Source organism: Orbicella franksi, chromosome 13 (assembly GCF_964199315.1).
Source record: "Orbicella franksi chromosome 13, jaOrbFran1.1, whole genome shotgun sequence".
Lineage (NCBI taxonomy): Eukaryota > Metazoa > Cnidaria > Anthozoa > Scleractinia > Merulinidae > Orbicella > Orbicella franksi.
The window spans coordinates 13,319,193-13,341,849 of record NC_138157.1 but is presented as its reverse complement, the minus strand read 5'-3'; the positions used below and the strand labels follow the sequence as shown (position 1 = coordinate 13,341,849).

At 37.5% G+C, this 22,657-nt stretch overlaps 3 protein-coding genes across 4 annotated transcripts; 1 reads left to right on the top strand and 2 right to left on the bottom strand.

Moving 5' to 3' along the window:
• Positions 1-29: 29 nt before the first annotated feature.
• LOC145466810 (DNA-directed RNA polymerase II subunit RPB3-like) lies at positions 30-7,305 on the bottom strand. The gene is made up of 12 exons (XM_081450519.1): positions 7,109-7,305; positions 6,949-6,998; positions 5,508-5,576; positions 4,998-5,050; positions 4,245-4,373; positions 4,035-4,086; positions 3,798-3,829; positions 3,672-3,701; positions 3,361-3,467; positions 3,241-3,278; positions 3,061-3,116; positions 30-2,562 (listed from the first exon to the last, which is right to left on the bottom strand). Exons 1-12 carry the CDS (start codon positions 7,192-7,194, stop codon positions 2,440-2,442), a joined length of 825 nt encoding a protein of 274 aa, XP_081306645.1. The 5' UTR covers positions 7,195-7,305; the 3' UTR covers positions 30-2,439.
• An 84-nt stretch (positions 7,306-7,389) lies between these two features.
• LOC145466818 (ubiquitin-conjugating enzyme E2 C-like) lies at positions 7,390-10,047 on the top strand. Its single transcript, XM_081450529.1, has 7 exons — positions 7,390-7,485; positions 7,584-7,626; positions 7,720-7,797; positions 8,176-8,316; positions 8,420-8,483; positions 9,488-9,544; positions 9,636-10,047. Exons 1-7 carry the CDS (start codon positions 7,472-7,474, stop codon positions 9,686-9,688), a joined length of 450 nt encoding a protein of 149 aa, XP_081306655.1. The 5' UTR covers positions 7,390-7,471; the 3' UTR covers positions 9,689-10,047.
• Positions 10,048-12,104: 2,057 nt separating this feature from the next.
• Positions 12,105-22,518, bottom strand: LOC145466788 (ran-binding protein 9-like). 2 transcript variants are annotated; one of them, XR_014041977.1, is made up of 13 exons: positions 22,089-22,518; positions 21,526-21,637; positions 19,931-19,983; positions 18,884-19,051; positions 18,217-18,239; positions 17,987-18,088; positions 17,750-17,832; positions 17,407-17,519; positions 16,598-17,008; positions 16,086-16,219; positions 15,683-15,794; positions 14,735-15,325; positions 12,105-13,651 (listed from the first exon to the last, which is right to left on the bottom strand). XR_014041977.1 is itself a non-coding variant. In XM_081450501.1 (12 exons), the coding sequence occupies exons 1-12, from the start codon at positions 22,273-22,275 to the stop codon at positions 15,198-15,200; spliced, it is 1,626 nt and encodes a 541-aa protein (XP_081306627.1). In that variant the 5' UTR covers positions 22,276-22,518; the 3' UTR covers positions 12,105-15,197. The 2 variants fall into 2 exon arrangements, 1 of the variants encoding a protein (XP_081306627.1); XM_081450501.1 differs by having other exon boundaries at positions 12,105-15,325.
• Between the last annotated feature and the right edge of the window lie 139 nt (positions 22,519-22,657).

Sequence of the window (22,657 nt, the reverse complement as noted above, 5' to 3'; positions counted from 1 at the left end):
AGAACCAGGTTAAGCGTTTTCGTTCAATCGTTGCTCAGCTTATTGCGACGTGTTAGGATCCTAATGACCTTTGTTTCCCTTCGCCGTGCATTGTGAGAACTTTGTAGTCAATTACAAATAGAAGGTGTTTAGCGCCCAATATGTTGTCGCCATGTTAGGGCAAAAACCATACCCTATTTATGACCAAAACGGCTGAAAAACCATACCATTTGGGGCCGCACATACCTATATAGCGCATAGCACGGAGTACCTCCCTGTCCCCCCCCCCGGAGCATTTCAAGCTTTTGCTAGGTTTTGCGTTGTGTGACATGTGAAGGTGTCTCGCAGGTCAAAAGTAGATTGTTTACAGCCTCTTCAAGTTATTTTTCAACGCACGCGAAAGAAATCCGAGAGAGCGAGGCGAGCGGAAAGCAAGTGAGGGTGAGGTGATTACAAGATACCCGCTTTCCAGTAACAAAAAAGTCTCATCCCATCAGCTAGCACAAAAAATGACAAGTGTTCTCCAACTACCAATTGCCAGGATTGCCTACATGTACATTTTAATGGCATTGTTTTACAACAGGAAATAACTCTGTATCATGCAATGAATCAGTTAATCTTTTACAAGTTTTCCTGACAGTTTTGCTGACTTTCACAAATAGTGTGCAATGGTGAAAAAAAAGCAGAAAATGTCAAAGCAAGTACATGTTGAAACAAGTCTGTTGATATTGTAAAAACGCACCCTCCCTCCGCTCCCTGGCTAATGTACAGAAAACATTAGCCTAGCGGAACTGGAGGAGCCATTGCAGCTGGGGACATCTAAGTAACACCCCTGTATTGTGGGGATCAGCCACGCGGACAATGGCGGAGAAAAACAAACAAAAAGAAAAGAGTGCTTTTTTTTTCACTTCATCATTTATTGTACTTATAAATTAATTTCTCTTGCCCCAGTGTTATTTTTTATGGAATCTTTATAAAATAGTTTGTACAAAGTACGATTGAGCATTTCTTGATGGTATTAATTCCAGGGGATGTACAAAAAAGCTTCAAAACAGATCATGATTGAAAAACAAAGTTCAAATTACAATACTGTATTTCCTCCAATAATTCAGGACAATAATTTCCCATTTTCGACGAATTATTGTAAATCATCTCCCACCTTTGAGTGTTCCCCCATTTTGAACCCATTTTTTTTTTAATTATCCCTCTCTTCATCGATCCTTCTCTCGGAAACTTTGAACCACTTACTTTATAAATCATATCTCTTTGAACGACCCTAGTTAGCCTCAGCCATTTTGGATGAATTCGAAATTATTGATATTGCATTGGGGAGTGAAACTAATTGCTTTACTGTAAGTTGTGTTCCTGAAAGTATGTTTCATTATCATTAGTAGTTTCATAGTGATTTCCTTCGTTTCGACATGCTCTGAATAAAATACAATAGCCAAACTATCGCATGTAAACAAAAACAAAGATGTGGCTGACTAGGGCTCTTTAAGGTCGTGTTCTCAATGGGATCAACCCTTTCTAGTTGATTGGTTTGGTTGGGGTTTTTCGTGTTGTATTGGGGAAAACCAATTTTGGTTGGTGTAATTGATCCGCAGTGTGAACTCTATCAACCGGCATCAAACCAGGTTGAAACGGTTGAGAAAGCATTTGCGTGATTATATCGCGCGACTGTCACTTGAAAGGGTCAATTTGTAACCTTGTGGGCAAGTTACAAAAGCCCTGTCGCCATCTGAAATACTGCTATCACTTAGTATATCTTTCAGCCAAGCACACCAGCCCTTTGACTTTCTTCTGAAATATAGAAATAGAGGTGGACTTCTCTTTCGTATTTTTATCTACAAATAAGCTTACATGCAAATTTTCAGGTTTATATCCTTCAAGAGGAATTTTTTTTTTTACGGACATTTGAAATAAGAGGGATTTGTGTGGGAAGACGACGCTTTGCACTCCAGTCATGCTCCTGTGGTTTTCCATACAAATCCATGTAATTTTGCAAGTTTTCAAACTATCATAAAATCTCTGCCTTTCGGTTTAAGAGCCTAGAATTTTCTGTTCTTCCTTATAGTTTACCCTCCTTTCTATCTCCAATTGCTACATGCCAGCAGCTCCCTTTTACAGTAATAAATAACGGAAAAAGTTTCTGGAGGGCAAAGCTTCCTCACTCCATATTATACCTTTCTTATTTTTGCGATATTTACGTTGTAAATCGTCATTTTGGGAGCCACTATCTATAAATGTAGACCAAACACCGGCACAAGTCGGAAAATCGATTTGCTCATTTTTTGCCCATAGATTGGTTCTAGCTAGAGAACCCACGGACTAAGCTCAAGATTTCTATCAGGGAAATAGTTGATTCAGCCTTCAGCAACTAATTGACCACCACTGATGTGTTGCATAAAAAGAGCTTTTACTCATAAATAACTACAGAAATGCTTCAATGGTTTTTAGTTCTCATATTGTCAAGACATCAGCCGCTACTTCATGGCTGTGTTGAGTTTGAAGATCACTCAGCTTCTTCTTGAGCACAGACAACCCAGATATCACAATTGTCTCGGGTTTTAATGAGCCACAGGACTACAAGATAAACAAAAAGAAAGAAGATCAAAGTCATTATCTTTTCAAATTCCCTCGGCCTAAATTACCGGTACTCTCCAGTGCCCCCTGCTCTTTTTTCGTTCGCCCGCCGGCTTTTTTCACTCATCCTCACTGACCCAATGCCTGGAACTGGCTACTTACTTTGAGATGTTCGGTATTTGACATTTATTTGGAGGGGAAAGAAATTTGATAAGTTCTAATTTGAATCATTATGTGGAAAGGGTCTTTTGAATGCTAACAAACAACCAGACAAGCAAAAACAAGAGAAATTATAACAAAGAAAACAAACATTGAAGAAATATAGAAAAAAAAAGACAACCAAAACAACAGATAAAATTGTTACAGTTTTCATATGGCTACAAACTTTTGATACAGGGTGATGCAGTAAGGTTGAACAAAGTATATCCATCTTATTCAATGTTATTAAGGGCTCTTAGCAAGCTAGATTTTTGTCATTTAACTTAACAAGCATCTAACCTCAACATTAAAGTAGAACTTGTCTGCTTTAGCATTTGCATCAAATGGCGCTTGATCTGAACAAAAGAAAAAAATTCTCAATGACCTGAAGCATACAAACCCCAGAAAATGATGACAATTAAGAGGATAAAATTTATTACATGCTACATGTAGGTAATGTGGTTGAATTGGTTTACTTACAACTATCTTCATCCAACTCTGTGTATTCACTTTTAGGCCTGCAAAAATAAACACTGAGATTAAATCTAAATCCAGAGGAACTTTTAAAATACTCTTAACAGAGCTTGAATGCATCTTTACCATTCCTCAGGTCTTGGGTATGTCGTGTGTCTCAGGGCATTGTCAGGGTCATATTCAAATGCCACACCTGCTGTTGGATTCCACTTTGCATGTTCTTTAGCAAAGCCCTAACAAAAAAAAAGCAAAAAAAAAAAAAAAAAAAAAAAAAAATCAACAACAACAACAACAACAACAACAACAACAACAACAACAACAACAACAAAAATGACACAAAATAAATTTAAAAACAGTTGAAGGAACAATGCACATTTGCTACTGTAGAAACTTGCCAAAGATAATGCAAAATGAATAAAAAAATAGCATTTAGTAACCTTTTTAGCATAGGCTCGAAGCTTGAGTTCCTGTTGCCAAAGGAGATAAAACATACACATGTATTGAGCTAAAGAAATTGAAAAACAATTCTTGATTGAAAAAACCTGAAGAATCTAAGATCTCACCTGCCCTTTACGAAGTTTTACAATCAAAATGTCTGAAACACAAAAAGGACTAAAAGTGAGACACTTGAAATGGGCTATTAAAAGTTGTTGTTTGTTGTTGCTGTTGATTACAACTTTAAGTTATTGCACTTTGCTATCAAATCAAACCACGTTATTCAACCAGATCCACGTTGTACTATATCTTGAAAACATCTCAAAGTTATTTTACAGTTACTAAACAAATGAATATAAACCTACCATCCTGTTCGCCATATTCACTGTTTTCATCGTCATGGTGTCGTGATGTCACCTACATGTACGATGCATACAGACAAAACAGAAGTGATGAACAACTCTGAATGCATGGTGTTCAAAACTGAGGGCAAAATTTTGACTAAAACTACTTCCTTAGCAATTTGTCTTCACATTGATCATGGTTGGTGAAAAAAAGGACCCATGACTACTTACTGGAATAACTCTTGGCTCTGCTGATATGAGGTCCCTTGTCGTTACATGTCTGGTTTGATCGTCTGTGCATTTCACATCAAGAGTCAGCTCCACAGAACAGTCGGGACAGAACTCGTCACAAGTACAGTCCTTCAAGAAAACAGTCGGTTCTTAAAGTAAGACTATGTATGGTCGGAGGAGCTAGATAATACCTTGGCTCCAGTTCTTGATTTGGGTTTCTTGGAGAATTGCTTCACCCAAAGATGAAATACTTTTCTGCTACAGGTTACATTGTAAATGTACATCATCTCCTGTCAGTGCCCATTTATTCCTAGTAGGTGAGGAGCTGGATTGTTGGAAAGCTCCTAATTGAATGAATGTAAACTTTTTTTGTTAAATTCATCTTTTGACAAGGCGCAAATTGAACTGATTGGTCCTCCGAATAGCTGATCAACAGGGATAATTTTTTGTTGTTGTTTTACATGTATCTCAAAATGCAAGACACTTGACTTGAAACTTGAAGATTTCTACTTGAGACTTGATTCTCAAGAACGTTCGTTTAGTTGGTTCACTCCAGTTTCAAGTGACTGCCACCTTGCAATTTACCAGTACCGAGGAAAACCTGCCTATGACTTCCATTATAGCCATTCTGGGAAAACATGACAATCTAATTAAAGACCCTTTTGAATATGAAGACAAAAGTCTGCATCTGTACTTATTTTCAGTCAAAAGCAATTCGTCTATGAGATACTTGGAGCTAATTATCACACTTACTCTGGAATAGTTCAGTCGATCCACATTGTCGTCACCGGTCAGAGGGATGAGACCTAAGATACATAGGAAACCATGACTTAGTAAGGGACCTGAGTGAAACTATCATCTAATCTCATTTAGTTGTTTTTAAGATAAGTGAAAATATGAACATTTTGTGGTAGCACTTGACATCATGAAAGCATTAAGATCGAAATTCTCCTCTTTTCAATGCCTGAAGTGAAACCTTATAAGCACTAAATGGGCTAGCTCTCATTAGTTAACTCCAGATTTGATTGCTGTCTCCAGTACTGATTTTTACCTTCTTCTTCTAAAGAATCAGACAAATGACCCAACAGAGTGGCCAGCCAAAATCATTGAGCAAATATAATAGAAAAATTCATGGAGTAGATGGTGATTTCCACTGGCAGCTGGTTACTTTTGTCAACACTGGTACATGTCATACCTTAGGACACAAACTGAAGCGAAAAGAATAACAGAATAAAGTAACCGAGCCAAAATGCACATATTTACCAAGCCTGTGGGCAATAAACTCATCATGTAGTACTGATGTGTTATTTTCAATCTGTACCCAGTCTATTGCTAGAAAAGGAACAAGAAAAAAAGAATTAAGTTATGTGTTGTTAAAATTTAACACTTTCTTTCCATTGCTACATTGTAGATAGCAGCGATATTAAAGAATGACGTTTCGATGGCTCCATGCCATCATTCTCAAAATCAAATAAGATACGTTATGTGAGTTTGCTATGTAGTGAATGTACGTATCTTATTTGAATTTGAGAATGATGGCATGGAGCCGTCGAAACGTCATTCTTTAAATAATATCTTTTTATTTTTAATTGTTTATCGAAAACCTTAGTTATTACATTGTAGACCTGGATACAATTCCATGTAAAAGATATTTGTAACAACCACAGACAGCTCAAGATCATGATGTAAAGAACACAGAATGATTTCCATTTCATGATTTGCAAATGTATAGGAAAATGCTCTAACACTAGCAAGGCTATTTTAATTCTGCGATACCATAATATGGTTCCCTCACAGTCTTACACAAACCCAAATTTATGAGCGACCAAGCTTCTTTTAGAACAAGACCGCCCAATCTAGAATATAACTTGACAACAACCCTGTAATGCTGAAGAGCCATAAATGTATAAAATCTTTTAGACTATAAATCAATAACCAATGTTCTCACAAGAAAACTGCTTTAAACCTGGTTTTCATGAATGTTACCTGTTTTGCTCCCAATTGAATTTGCACCCACCAAGTTCGCACCCCTGAACTCATTACCGGTATTTTCACTGGCCCACAAGCAGAGGCATCAGCAAGGTGCTGTTACATAGGCAGTGGAGCATTTTGAATCATGAGGGGGTTCATTGTTAGGCCAAGCGCATACCTCTAAAATTGTATTTTCCAAAATGTCTTTTGCATTGTTTGTTTGCACAAACAAACTTCTTTGCAATGTCTACAGTGTTCAACGTGTCCGTAATAGACCAGTTTATGAAAATGCAGGCAGAGGAAGTTGTTTAGATGATCCTTCTTCATGATACTTCTAAGGAACACAGGCCAGAGCTGTTCAAAAAGTCTTACAGAATATTATTTCACCAAGCTCGAGCATGATGAAAAGATTTGCAAAAAGATCACGAAATGGAATATTTTGTCAAACTAATTTAAAGCTGCATTAGCAATATTTTAGACACCGAAATGTGCTGGGCTTTTTATTTGGGGGAACTACAGCGCCCCCTGCCCCGCCGCCTATGCCTTTAACAAGGTAGTGCCTTTTGTTAGGAAACAATCCTAATAATCTTACTCCATCAGTGTATGTTGCCTTATGGCTATATTCTTTTGCTAGTGAAAAACAGACAGAAGCATTATTCCCTCATTTCCTGTTTTTGCAACAACGTCCAAAAAAAGTTATAAAATGAACCAAGAAAAAAACATTTAACTGTACCTATAGTTGGGGTTTCAGCGATAAATATTCTTCGGAGGCCATTGGCCATGCTACAGCAGAAAGGAAAAAAGATGAGAATGAGGTAAATGAAATAGTAGATATAAAATGCATTGCAGTCTACAAACTGTGATACTGATCTGACATGTGGAGAGTACTTTACCTCAAGTCTGTATTCTCGATCGTAAACTTCACATTTTCTTCCGTAAGTTCGGTAATTTTTACACTGGGCTGGTTTGCATATGGCATTTTGTCGTGATTTTATCGATTCTACTACAAGTCTTGTTTCTGTAGCAGCAAAAAATCCAATATGGCGACTCGTTTGACCGAACAGACCTATGGGATGAAACGCATGGGGTCTGGTAACCAAAACTGTGATTGGCTAATTCTAAAAGAAGAAATGATCTGATTGGTCCATTTGAATTGAAAGCCGGTTTAAAAAACCTTTTTTCCTGTACCGTCTTCCATATTGCCGTTTCAAATCGGAAAGTGACAATCGAAATTACAGTATATCAAGTAGGAAGTAATGGCTGTGGCTAGGTGAGACATTCAAACCACTTTTGTCGTGATCATTGAATTCATTTACCACTTCGACCAAACCAAACCAAATCCTGAAACTCGATTTGATTTCCTCGCAGATTAAAAGTGGACGTGCGTCAACTTCTCTTGGATTCGTTCAAGGTAGGGCTGGTTTTTAGTTTACGACTTTCATTCTTTTTTCGCAACAAGCATGTTCTTTGTGGCCTAATCAAGTTCGTGTTTTCTGTTTAAAAGAATCCAGACTTTTCAGCGTGTCCATGTGGAGATAACATGTTACAGTGGATTGGAACGATACGCGGAGGGAAAGGAACGGTAAGCCTAATGAATTAAGCTTATGTTTGATCAAATTTCTGCTGCCGTACATGCAAGCAGGCATTAGTATGTTTTGTTTCTTCTAGTTCTGGTATTCGGACAATCCGTACAGAACCTATTCGTACCAGCTTTGAAGGGTTCTTTCCTTCTCTTATTTACGCAGCTGAAATTCCTGTGTTACAGCCTATGTCGTATTGGCTGGGAAACAGACAAAAGTGCTTGCTGAAGTTCGTTTGGGTTGCACAAATCAGCCGAAGCTGGCCACAATTAGCTGAGGTTTAAGTCAAACTTTTCGTCAATAAAACCCAGAAGCTCCTTCGGGAAAGCCTTGTCTTGTTGTGTGCCTTATTCTCGGCTTATTCATGCTTTTTATTCCAGGCATACGAGGGAAGAGAATACAAACTAATGCTGGACTTTCCAAGCACGTATCCTCAAAAACCTCCAGTGGTGAAATTCAAGACACCATGCTATCACCCAAATGTTGATCAACAAGGAAACATTTGCCTAGACATCTTGAAGGTAATAAATTCACTTGAAACTACAGTAATCCAATGGAGAAAGAATACAAAGTACAAAATTGTGCATAATATAATCGTTCTTCTCTTCTTCATTCTACATGTAGGAAAACTGGTCTTCCTCATATGATGTTAGAACCATATTACTGTCAATACAGCTCTTACTAGGGGGTATGTATTACTTGTAAAGGATGATGGTGTGAGAGAGTAAGACTGCATTCGCACAGGGCCGTTTCCAAATAGATCTGGTCCAAGAATCAAACTGGATAGGCCTTTTCGATTTCACAGGACATTACTTATTACATGTAGGTCCCAATCAGTCCCATTTACAGACCAGGGGCTTGTTTCTCAAGGTGCTGAAAAGTTTTGGCACCCTGAAAACCATAGCAAAATCTCAAACCTTATGATTACAGAGCTGTTTTATTTGCACGATCCTAATTAAATATGAACAGAGGTTTTACTTTATACAAGAAGATTCAGGCATAGAGACCTCGCTGTTTTTAGATTTAAGGGCCTAAAAAGTTTCCGGGGCTTTCAAGAAACTAAGTGTAAACAAAACAAACCACGCTGTCCGCTGGATGGAGTGATTTATCCAGTGGATAGCGTTATCCATCTTTCAAACAAACCATGCCAGCAAAAAAAAAAAAAAGACAGTCTAGTTAGTTGTGGTAGATTTCCAGTTCAAACGGGACCAGCTTCTTGTGATCATCAAGGCCATTTACCTAAGTACTATATATACTAGGCTAGTCCATTTTGGGACCACCTGGACATGTTTTCAATATTAAAATTCAGCTTGGCAGCAAGGCCTAGGGAATACAAACAAAGGAAATCTATGAGCATATTTATCCACGCTCTTGCTCATCTCTTAACCTTGTTACCAAGCCTAACCTATCTAAAGCAGTCTATTGTTGCCATGTTCACAAGGGACTAAAGTAATGGACCATTTGGAAGGTCCATTGACCATTAATAGATACCTCTATGAGCATCTGTGCACAATTATTGTGCACAGATGCTCATGTAGGTATCTCGTCCAAGGTAAATGGACCTAATCTGGTCTAAAGACCGAACCATTTAGGAAAATTCTTGCATGAACCTGATTATATTTTAAAGCCTTGATGTAAATACAGCATGACATAATGTTGTGGCAGTAAATATATGACATTTTTTCCCCTTAGAACCGAACAATGACAGTGCACTTAATGCAGAAGCTGCAAAATTTTGGAATAAAGAAGGTTTGTTTAGAACTTTGATTTTGTCACTGAACAACATTAAACTGAGCTTGAACATGAATGTAATTGACTGTTTTCTTTTTTTTCTATTCAGTTTACCAGAAGAAATTGGAGAAGTTTGAAAAGGAAATGGCAGCAAAATATTAATTACTTTTAATTAGGCGTGTAAATTAGTTATGGAAGCAATTCAGATGCTACATACACTGTCTTGTAGCTGCATGTATCTTGTAGCTGTATGTCACAGCTACATGTATTTTTGTTTGTTTTAAACAAATGTTATTAGTAATAATTATTTGAAAATGAATCCCCATTTTTACTAACAAGTCTGTTTCTAAAGTCTAGTTCAAATCTAGACAATAAACTTTACTAAGATTCTTAAATTATAAATAAATATTCTTTTCATACTGTGCTTTCATCTTGTTTGGAGCTGTTTTGACTTCTTGTAAATACATGTTACTAGTTAAAAAAATTGTTGGAAATAAAATGAAGTTTATGTTTACAAAATGTTAAATTACAAAGCCATGTGTAAATGTATCTTCTCTAAGAACAACCTGATTAACTTTTCAGGGTTCATAAAATTTGTATTGATATAGCTTGCATCACAGGTGTAAATGGGGAAGGAGTTGGGGAGGGGGGGGGGGGTGAGGAATAAGGGGAAGTCCAGTCCCCACATCTCTCATCCCTGCTCTCTTCTCCCCCATTTTACAATTGCTATACAGGCTCATTACATTGAAATTCAGGCATTTCTGAGCAAAACAAAAGAAAGAAAAACAATTGGAGCAAACTTCCCCTCTTGCACTTTAATGTAATCTGCCTAAGCGATAGCCTGCGAATGCAGACGTATTTCTGGCTGTCACTTGGTTCTGCTGAAAAATAACGCCTGCGAACCCGAGCCAGGAAACGATTTCTGTGACGTAATGACTTTTGTTTCTCCTTGGCCAATCAGATTCCATGATAGAATGAAACTCCAGTGCTCCTCGCAGCGAATACCGAGCGCCGTAGTTCTGGGGTTATTTAAGCTAAACTGCGATTGGCTTAGAATTCCTACGCTACAGAAATCGTTTTCTGGCTCGGGTTCGCAGGCGTTATATTTTGGCGGAACCAAGTGACAGCCGGAAATACATCTGCGTTCGCAGGCTACCTAAGCGATGGATTGAAACAAAATTAATTTAACAAATTAAAGCAGTCTTGGATTTTTATCATGGAGATGGCAATCATGTTTTGTGCTTCTTTACTGCATGTTTCAACAACATCCAAACTCCAAGGTTCAAAACTTCACTTGACTAGCAAATAGTGTTTTTGGGTACCAAACAAACAAAATGGATCCAGACCGCCAATCACTGTGCAGATGAGACCTTGAGAGGTTGGCCAAGATGACTGACGGCAAGGAGACAGGGAACCATTGCTTGAGCAGAGTTTGCATGTTATTGAAATGGCACAATGATAATGATGTTGGCACATTGTGGATCACCAGTTTTGATGTTAGTAGTTTTGGTAAATTGGCTCTAGTTGTGGTCATCTGTTATTTTGTGCTGATGGGTGCTGCACAGTGGCAGCCACCTATTTTTTAAAGCAATGAATACCAGTATTGTACAGTAGTATTTCTTTGACTTTTTGCAGCTGACTGCAACAAATTTATGATCAAGGTTTTAAAGTGGGCCTTTTATTTACATGTGAGAACTGAAACCCTAATCCCTACATTAAGTCAATTCCATGCAAGGTTAAGCTCTCTGAAATAGTCACACTGAGGTTTCCAAAAAGTGTTAACACAAAGAGTTTCACATCTTGTAAGTTCAATCATTTACTGCCTTTCAAAAGCATGCTAACTAAAAGTGTAACTCAACTAATGGCCGTGTTTCACATTGAAGTCAACTGATTATGTCTGGGTTGTGTTAAGCATTACTTGATTTTCTTCCTTTTTTCCAGGGTTCATTGGTTTCAAATATTTTGAAGGCTACATTGCCTAATTTCAGGCATTTCTGAGCATAAAACACAGCATTCATGTTTTTATTCTTGTAGTCAATTGACAGCGGTGTTAAATGCAGTAAATTATTTCATTATATTAATATAGCTAGCTCCCTCAGTGGGCAAGATGAACGAGATCCTCCACTGTAATTGGCTACCTGAGTGGGAAGGATGGATGGATGCACCGGACAAGATTCCCATTGTGTCCTGTAAGAAACATTTCCCCGAGAGCCATATAATAAAATTATCCTTTATTGACCAAGCTTGTTTGGTCAAGATGGCTGATATTGGCCTCATTATTTTTTTGCATTAATTTTTTTTATGGACCTCGCCTTGGTCCATAATCATGTGTAAAAAAAAACTTGGTCAATATCCAGCCATCTTCACCTCATGCTTGGTCAATAACTCATATAGCTTAAGTTTTGAACTTAAGAGTTTCCATGTTACTGTAAATTCTGTTTAGATAATGTTAAAGCCCAAGTCTCCAAGGAACCTTATTGACAGGAAGCTAATAATTCTTAAACACTAAAAAACTCTGGTTATCAGTTTTTTACTTATTAAATTTATAAATTAGAAATGGATCAACTTGTACTTTACAGCAAGCAAGAGGTGAACATTTAATGAAATCCATCAAATAACAATAAAAAGAATCATGCTATTAATTCTACCCACACCAAACACAAAAAGAGTGGAAAGTCACTCTTATTCAAACAGGAACAAATAGCTGACAAGTTCTTAGTTTATCTACATGTACATTGTACCAGAATATTTGTCAACTCTTAGATGAAAAGGTTATAGTGTATTTACTGATCAGAGGTTTCAAGAATGTATAGCTGATAATAAGTTATTTGTGCATGGTGTAAATGTCAAGATGATACTTCTGATAACATATGAGATTTGCACAAACAAAAATACCTTACAGAAGTGAGTGCAAAATACCACAAAACTACAAAGTTCATCCCTGATGTAAATGCAAAATGGGAGAATTTAAAATTTTATGCCATACTATTAGTACTGCAGTTTAACACTGTTTTATGGTTTCACAATATTTTGATACTTGAAAATATAAAATCAATAAACAACCAGGACACCATCGTTTTTAAGTGCCTATGAAGCAGGACTTGACTGTCAGGAAAGAAACCTTGCAGCCAGCTTACCCCTAAGTTTTCATATTTAGTCTCCAGCAAAAGTATTTCAGTGAAAAGTGTAAAAAGTTATTCGTCAGTGAAAAAACTTTGGTTGTATTGGAAACCCCAGCAGTCGTAATGTCGAGCTCTGTGAAGCAAAAAATATTTGCTGCTTATTTGAAACGCTTTTCAAAGCAGCATCAGTTTTTTTACTTCACTAATCATAGGCACTTTAAGACAAAAAATTATGGGCTTACACAGCACAGAGACCAAGAACACAAGCAGCAGAATTCAACAGTATGGATTTTGTTTGTCCCTGAATCTCAGTTATTGATTGCACAAGGGATTGAATGAGTAGTGATACCAAAGACAGAGAGAACTAGACAGAAATGTCTTATAAGTGGAACTTCCGTTAGATAGGTGTGCATGTGTAAAAAAAATGCATACTGGTAGAAGTGTTTTACGCACAACTCTCTGACATCAGAACTGATCAAGATCTTTTATTTTACAATGGAACTAATCCTGAGTGACTTTAGAGACAAACCATGCCACACAAGTAAATATACGCTCAATAAAAGAAATTTGAAAAATAAATGATGGAGTTGCATAATAATTTGCATTATTACCCTATTACAAAATTAATTACATATGTCAATTGGAAGTTTGAGATTCCATAACCCTAAACAACCCATAAATAAGTGATAAAATAATTTTTGGCAGATAACGGTTAAGGAGACAAGTTTAAAAGACTTATAGTGCAGTAATTGGAAAGAAAATGCCGGTTTTGGTTTTCCTCAGACCTTGATCTACAAGACACACGAACAAGATTTTAGGGAAACCAAAAATACCTCCGACTGTCTGTTTTCCTTTCAGGGCAGTCATAATCAAGTGCATTGTTGTGCAGATGTCTACAATGTATATTTCCATTATTGAATTACAGACCCTTTAAAATGACCAAGATGACATTAAAGGGACATAGTCAGCTGGCACACATGCGCATAAGATACCATTTCATAGCCTGCAGTACAGGCGGATTAGTGGGCTCTAGTGCGATACACGAGCATGCGAAGCGCAAGGCAAGAAAAATCCGCCTGTAGTCACACCATTGTTTATGCTCTTCCAACCATTCGCCTGGCGAACGGTTTTTGTTGATTGGTTGCTTTAAGCCATGTGACGTCAGACACGAGAAAAAAACAAAATTTGTTTAACTCAGGTGACTGGCCTACACGGACTCCTATGGCTCATGACATTTCTACATTTGCCAATCTCTTATAAATTCCAGCCTCTCAACCTTTTATTTTGCTCTTCATTTGTTTTTGAAGGACACTTAATGTGGTAAAAGTAGAGTAGAGCCATTGTACTGTTAAGTAGAGGTCAGAGCTCTGCTTAGTTTCAGCTGTTATCTATCGCTTTGTAGAGTTTGACACCTCTGTAATTTGCCATGTGCCGAGTAGTGTGGTTTGTCTTGCTTCATTTCTATTGCAGAAATGTATGTTTATTGCAGAAATGTATCTCTTTAATTTTTCGTTCTGGAGGGACAAAGTCGGTAAGCATCAATGTTGATTACTTGCATTCTATATTGTGATGCCGTGCCCGGTTGTTAGATTACAACTGTGTTAAGCTATATGGCTTTTCACCACGGATCATATTTAGCTTTTTCCGGCATCGCCAGAGACTGCTGTAGTCTTGGAGATCCGTTCTGTGTCGTCAAAGTTATGTTTCTTCCATCCTGAATTTGTTCGAGCTTTTCGTCTCCTGAGCTCGATGTTTAGGTTTATACCTCCTTTGTTCGTTTCAGCACAACATGATTTAAATTTTGCTAAATTTAGATGTTCACGTCTGTTGACTGTTTTGCAGCATGTATACATTTGTTAATTGGTTATTTGAGACATTTTTTTGCAACAGCAAATTGAATTGCTTTGTTCTCTCTCATTCTTTCATGCCAATCATTTCAAGGGGGCGGTAGAGCATAAACAATGGTGTGACTACAGGCGGATTTTTCTTGCCTCGTGCTTTGCTCTCGTTCTCGCGCTTCGCGCACACTTGTGCATCGCACTAGAGCCCACTAATCTGCCTGTACTACAGGCTACCATTTCATAGCTTATTTGCATATCACAGAGGTGTGATCCATACTGTTTTTAACCAAATACATGTATGATACAAATAATATCATACGATGAGCAAAAGCACACTCAAAAACAGGTTTTCAGTAAACGATTGAAAATCAAGCAAAACACTGTGAAGATTGAAGTGGATTTCCAGATGTACTTTGATGTAAGGTTGAGGTGAACTCTTTTCAAAGTGAGAAAGCTAGTGTCCAGGTCAGCGTGGTCCCAAAGCTGACTGCGTCCTTATAAGGCTGGTTTATAAAAATTACAGTGAAATTCAGAGGCAGAAAGGGAAATCTACCTAAGACACATCATGAGTTCTTACATGTACACCTTGCCACATTAGGAACATTAGAATAATTAATTAGTGTACACTAAATGTTGTCCTATTTCAAGTTCTGTCAAGTGATGTTATAAAATAAGAACTTTATCTACAAATAAGCATGAAGGCCACTGTTACATGTACTCTTCAACACTAGCAAATGCACAGGCACCTAGTCCAGTTTTTGACATGAGTTTCAAGCATTCTTGAGCTTGTCCCAAGACTAAATCCAGAGGCGGTTTTCTGGGTAAGTGATGAGAATCTGAAACCAATCAACATGACATCAACAATTAACAAACAGGATACATATTATCAAAAAAGTCTGCAGTGAACTTGGAAAGAAAATAAGATTCAGCTGATCAACACGCACAGAGGCTAGCAAGGCACTGTATGGCACTGTGAGCTTTTTAGATTTTCCATGACACCCATGGGCCATGTAATTTTGTCAGTGTATTTCAATTACTGAAAGTTTAAATCCTCTAGACAGGTCTGTTGGAGGGAAATCTTGAGGTTGATGTAGGCTTTTGGGATTTGGGATTTCTTTTGGTTTCATTTTGACCAGCTTTAACAATGTCACAACTAACTTTTAGTCTTCAAATTACAAAGATTCTTCTTTTACCTAAAATAGCACTATTTAAAGATGAACATATTGGTTCCCTCTGCACAGGATCTAAAAGATAACCAACTGGACTACTCCATGGGTCGGTATAGGCCAAAAGACTAAATGCTTCCTGAAAAATACAACACAGTTGTTATCTAATGTTAGTCTCTGGTGGTTAATCAAAGTACCCTTCAAGTGCTGAAGCAAATGGCAATAAAATCTTTAATGACAAACATAAATTGTACAGTAATTCCTGTGCAACGTTCACCCTCTGCAAGTTACACAACATGAAACGCACATCGTGAACACGGTTTGAAGTGTAATTACCACTATTGGTCACTATGAATTCAGTAAATGTATCTACTGTCAGGAACTAAATTGGGCATGATTAACTTAAAATTGTAGACTGAAAATGACTCACTTGCAGAGCTTTCTTGTTCGTTTCATTCTTTCCATGTTCTCTTCTCAGCTGAATGCTCATATTTTGTAGTTCTCTTCCAAATGTTAAAATTTTTTCAAGTACAGTTCTATTGTGACAGCAAGTTTGTCTTGATTCTGCAGTAACAGAGAGAGGGAGAGGGAGAAAAAAATAATTAATAGACTATTTAAGTATTTTGAAACTTATCCATTTCTTGCAATGACTTGGGATAAGCAGAATCAGTCCATCCGATTTCCGGAGCATTTCAGTAGAAGGAGAGAATTGTAACTGTGTGACTGACCATCATCAATTGGTACTACGGGAAATCTTGCAGTAGATCATGCAAGGTGAATTTTCATGGATCCTGCCAGGTCTCATACATGAAGTAAGGAGTATTTTGCTTGAATCTCTAATTTTGTCTTAAATCCCAGCTGAGACAAACAGTGTGCGGTTGGTCTCCCATTATCCTGCCCACTCCCAGACAAGACAAATTCTTCTAAAGTCCGGCAAATTACCTCTACTGGGACTATGATCACTCTCATCCATTTTTGCTGTTCCATTAAGAACTCCATGACTAGGTGATTCTTCAAAATCTTCCACTTCCATTGGCATATTATCAGCCTCAAATCCATTGTCTATACAAGTGCCATTAGAAACAAATCCATTTGTAGCTGAAGATGAGCTGCTTCCCATACTTCCAACTGATGTTGCACTGTACGAGTGTGAAGGACTCACATTAGGGCTTGAACGAGGACTATGGGCTGCAGGCCGCACATCACTGTCACATCCACTAACCATTTCCACAAATTGCCGGCATTTTAAAAGGAAAAGCAAGTTTGGGTTTCGTTCTAAGAGTCCTGGGTATAGTGTCTGTGTTGTTTCGATAGCTTCTCCTATTCTGCCTGCAAGAACGAGCTTTTGTATTCCTGAAAGAAAGAAACAACAGCTAGTGGACAGTTTGTTGTACCAACTAGAAAGCAGGAAATGATGTTCATGAATTAAATGAAAATAACATGTAATTACAGTATTAGTCCTAATAAAACAACAACAACAACAACAACAAAAAACGAAAATAAAATAGAACAGTGAATCAATGAAATAAACAACCATTACATTGTACATTCTTGACAGATTTCTTCAAAATTTCCATCTGAAAGTGATCAAGTGTGGCAACAATCAAGTGACTTACACTGTAATTCTCTTCCTAAATCACAATAATTATTCTACTGATTTAAAAGAGTCAATAAAAGCCATTTGATTAAGCACAATGCCACTGATCAACCATCTGAAACACATATTGAAATGCCACTGTTAATTGACTCACGTTGTCTGTTCTTGATGGAAGCCAGCTCCTCAGTAAATGACTGTCCAGTGCTCTTAGCAAAAGCCTCTGCAGTAGCGCAATAGCCATGATGGACCAAGTATGTCGACACAATTCTGATTACATATTTTAACAAAATGGGAAATGAGCAACATACATGTATTACTTAATATAGTATTGATTTTTTTTTTCATATTTAATTCTGACCCAGCTATTTCGAGCCCCTGACAAGAGTTTGAAATAGCGGTGTTTAACCATGTTAAAAAGAACTAAGGCCCTTTTATTTCTTTGTAAAATGAAACAAAATATTTTGCTTGATCATACTCCTTTAAAAATATCCACTCACTTTTGTAGTGTTGTCTGCCAAAGACCCTCTTTGTCTGTAAATGGAAATGTTTGTATTGTATGTCTTGTCCGAGCATGAACCTCCTACAAAGAAAGGAAGAATTCAAAAATGAGGGGTTACCATAATCAACATTATGTAGTTCCAGAAAATACACATAACCCCCAAAATGGTCCCAGTTTGAAGCACTGCTTCTTGCTGAAATCTTTAATAAAAGCCCACCACACGTTAGTTATGTACCTTCATAACTTCTTCTATGTCGTAAACAAAAGGCTGTTGTCCAAAATTTGCATCTACTATTTCGCCTGGAGTTTGGAGACCAACAGTTGGATACAAGTTTGGCTGGAGAGAAACAAGATGAAAGTATAATGAACTAGAGAAATTCACAGTAACAAGGAAGAGGAGAAAAGTCCCAGCCACACAACTAAAATTTTAAGAGGTACACGTACATGTTGCTGTATTGTACTTACTGGTAGGTCTGTGAAAGCAATTCCTGCAAAACACCCAAAAATTAGAGTCAGTGAATTCAATTTCAGTAGCAGGACTAAATGGGAATTGGGCTTCAGAAATTGTTGAGAAAACTCCAAATTTTGCATGTGGTTGTGTTTATAAACAGGTGATAAATGCTACCTTGTATATTCTGCTGGTTTTTGCTTTGATATTGAGATTTAAGGTATGCACAAAATGAGTGCTGTAAACACAGACAGCTAAATTGATAAGCCAAATCCCCAATTTTTAGGAACATTTTGAGTAAAAGGGTGCGGCTTATCCGCCAGTATTTACAGTGTTTCAATGAACAAAACATAACAACAACAACAACAACATCAACAGACACAACAAAAGGTGGTCCTGACAGTCTGCCAGCACAAGAACCCAGTTACACTCCTGGTACAGAATTGCACTTTTAGCTAAGGGTAAACTACAGGGATGTATGAACACAACAAGGTGATTATGGTGGGGGCTCAAACTTCAGCATCCAATACCCTAACCATAACACCACCACATTTTCCATTAAAGGGCTTAAGGCCATGCTATTATTCTAACTTCATAAAGAGCTGGAGTAAATAGCTTGATGTAGACACAAGGCTATGAACTGATTTGCACTAAAATGACTGTTCAAAACAAGTGTATCATTACCGAGGTTCACTCCATTTTTTGTATAAAAACAAGTGTTATCAATAAGATTAACACCACAACCAATGACGTCTCCTGTTGTGAAGGTAGGACCGTAAGGCTTCCCTGTCCCAGACGAGCAAAACGAGTGACCATCATCTCCATGGTAACCGTATGAATTCTTCTCCCAACCTGACACAGGGCATGAAAGTAAACATTACGTTAGGTTGTGACAGCTTAATAGATGAATTTTCCATTGACAGTAGAGCCCACAGTACTCCACATCTGATGCAAAATCCTCTTCTGGCCGCAACTCTGATCTGAGAACTTTTAAAGTCTGATGGCAATTGAAATAATTCCCAATTAGGCTGCTAAATTGGCCACTATTGCAGCATTTAGGAAGTGTTGGATGCCCATAGAACCATTTTATTATCTACATGTATTTATTTTTCAGGTTATTTATTTTATATTCTTTTAGCACTTAATCAACATCTTTGATGATGGAACTTCTGGGTTGACAACATTTACTGGTTATATTTTGAAAGGTTCTACAAGTATACAGTTGTGTCATAGTGCTATACAGTCGAACCTCAGATTGTGACCACCTCTCCCCAGCAACCAGTTTTCTAAAATACCAAAAGTTTCTAAGTGAAATCACTATATTGGGAACCTATTGTGAGCGACTGCAACCACTTTTAGAGCTAAAAGTTTGAAATTTTCTTTTGTTTTCAACTTCTCACAAGCGACCATTTGACAGATAATAGAGCAGAAATTGGATAATAAGGTATATAACATTTATCACATTCCTGGATAGTACAAGAGATGGAAATTTCTCATTGGGAAGTACCAGATATTTTGTTTCTCAAAATTGACTTTTTACAGGAATAAAACTTTGGGTGAGTCTCTGCAGTTACCATAAGCCACTGTGGCAAAATTTTGACCCATTATGATCGAAGCTCTCGCGAGCAACCACCTCCTGCAAGCGACCACCAAGGCTTGATATTTTAGGTTGTTGCTTATGGGAGGTTCGACTGTACATGATTGAAATAATCATGAAGCTTACAACTGTACCTGGTAATCTATTCATGTTAACTCCTTGAGCCGACAATCCAATGCCCATGTACCTGAATGAACAAATCAACATTAACTCCATAGTCAATACTGTTTATGACTAAGAACAACTATATGACTTGCAATGTACAAATTTCCTTTTTAAAAAAAAAAATAAAAATAAAAATAAAAATTAAAAAAAACCCATTAAAACAATTTCTATTTTCGCAGCCCTTAGCATACTCATCTCAGCCTTTTAAAATCAGCACAACCCTACAGTTAGAACTCACACATTAAACTGCAGTACATGTATATTCTGTGATTGAGATCAAGAGTGAGTGATATTAAAGACAAACGATGATTTCCTATTTATTACAAATATCCCCTCCCTCCCTGCGAGTTTCCCATGAGAATGAATTATCCTCACTGATTTTTGACAGGTGATACTGGGTTTTTTCATGGAAAACGGAAAAAAAAAAAAGGACGGAAAACACGGGAGGCGCAGTGGCCTCATGGTTAGTGCGCTCATCTCTGGATTGAGTGGTCCGGGTTCAAGCCCTGGCCAGGGACATTGTGTTGTGTTCTTGGGCAAGACACTTTACTCTCACAGTGCCTCTCTCCACCCAGGTGTATAAATGGGTACTGGCAAACTTAATGCTGGAGGTAACCCTGCGATGGACTAGCATCCCATCCAGGGGGGAGTAGAAATACCCCTAGTCGCTTCATGCTACAGAAACTGGGATAAGCTCGGGCCTGATGGGCCACTTGGCTGACATGCAGACTTTACTTTACCTTCATGGAAAACATTTATTTCCAAATGGTTTAACTGAATGAGAGTTTTGACCAATTCCTTTCCAAATAATTTTGTGACTTAGCACAGGATTATCAAATAAGATAACAAACACATGTGAGGAATATTAATATTAACAACCCGAAATAGCAAGCATTACTCTCAGAATTCAGCGAGTTGTTTCAGCTATGAATAAAGTAACCAAACTGAGGGAAATTTAGTGTTCAAAACATCAAGCCTTATAATACTAATTATAATATCACTAATTTTTTACTCTCTCTTTTCAATTTCATTTTGTTGTAATTGTCTGGTAATAAAACAGATAGCAAAATTTCAAAACCATATTGAATTGATTACACTGACTATTATTCACTTGACACTAGGTTTATGACCTTGCATGTGGTTAAAAAGACAGCTGTCAATTACATTTGGTTACCACTGGCTTTTCTTGACCAGTCAAATTAAAGTTTACATCTGCATCATGACATTGCACCAAATATAATTTACAATATCCAGTGTTTTTCAACAAAGGTTCATATCACTTGAATTACAAATCGAAACATTACATGTACATGTATTTACATTATTGTAAGGACGGCTTAAAATTAGCAATAAAAAACACGAAAGCTCAATACTTTAAAACATTACAATTTTCTCTCATAAAAACACAGATAGTCATGCAAATTCGCCGATGTTGATTGTCACGCATTCAACAGGAGCAGCTAAACCTTATCCAATAAAACAAAGTTCAAAAGCAATATTCATTCTAACGTTTTGTTCTTTAGAATTGATTGGTAAGAAATATGGAAACGATCTCACAACTCACCCATCGCGTCCTTTGCTAACAATTCGCACTTCAAAATAATAAATACCGCATGCTGCCGGAATAGCGTGTGTCGCTCTAACCGAAGCCGCGTCTTTGTGAGTTTTCCCCACACCTGAAAATAAAAGAAATTCACCGGCTCAAATTTTTCAAATACAAGCGCCTGATGGCCAAGCATTGTATCACCTCACAGTGTACAGGCTACACCAACATTTACCGCGAAAAGCCCAGAAGAATCGAAGAAAGAGAGTCAATTCAAACAGCAAGAATCGCACATATCAAGCACAATCCGTGCCCATTATAATCAACTTCCGTATTAATTTTCGCTGGCATCAAGCAAAGCTTTGATGTTGACGATGAAACGCAAACAAATCATAAAATTATACAGTCCTTCCAAAGGCAATCTTCGCCAAAGTTTGTCCCTATCACGGGTTTGTTTGGCTTAGTAAGGCACAAATAGAACACATAAAGCACACTGATAGTCCTGTCTACTGATTTAGCTTACTACGGCATGGATTTTCGGAGCTCGAGAAGAAACACGACAAAAAATGCTCAAGGTTACCTACCTTTGTAATGTACTCTGAGATTGTTTTGAGAAAGCCCTATAAAGGTAAATTTGTCTTTGGGAGACCAAGACCGAGGTAAAGTAGTCTCTGATTCGTCTACTTTAGGGTATAACTGAGCTATTCGATCAATTTGTTGACTTGTATCTGAATTTGAAGACGAACAAGTAGAGCTACTGCCCGCCGCCATCTTGGTTTATCGCTGTTCGCGCTATTCAAGTCGCGTCATCGAGGAGCGCAAAGCAACATGGGACGTCTTAATGCACAGGCTACCCAGCTACCCAGGACAAAACCTTTCTTCAAACAGTTCAAACTTGACTTTTCAGAGCAAGTTTTCAATAACGATTTATACAATGGTTTCGGATGAGAGGTGCTACATTTTCTGGGCTTAGCCTTTATTTCCAATACACTCTCTTCTCCTCCTTGATTTAGAATTTTGAATAAGTAAGAACATACTTAGTAAGCTCCAGTCGACCAGTGAAAAGTACAAAAAAGACCTTAGTTCGTTTATGTTTTTTTCACTCTGTAATTTTATTTTTCAAGAAAAAAAAAATTAAGTAACATTTAGCTTC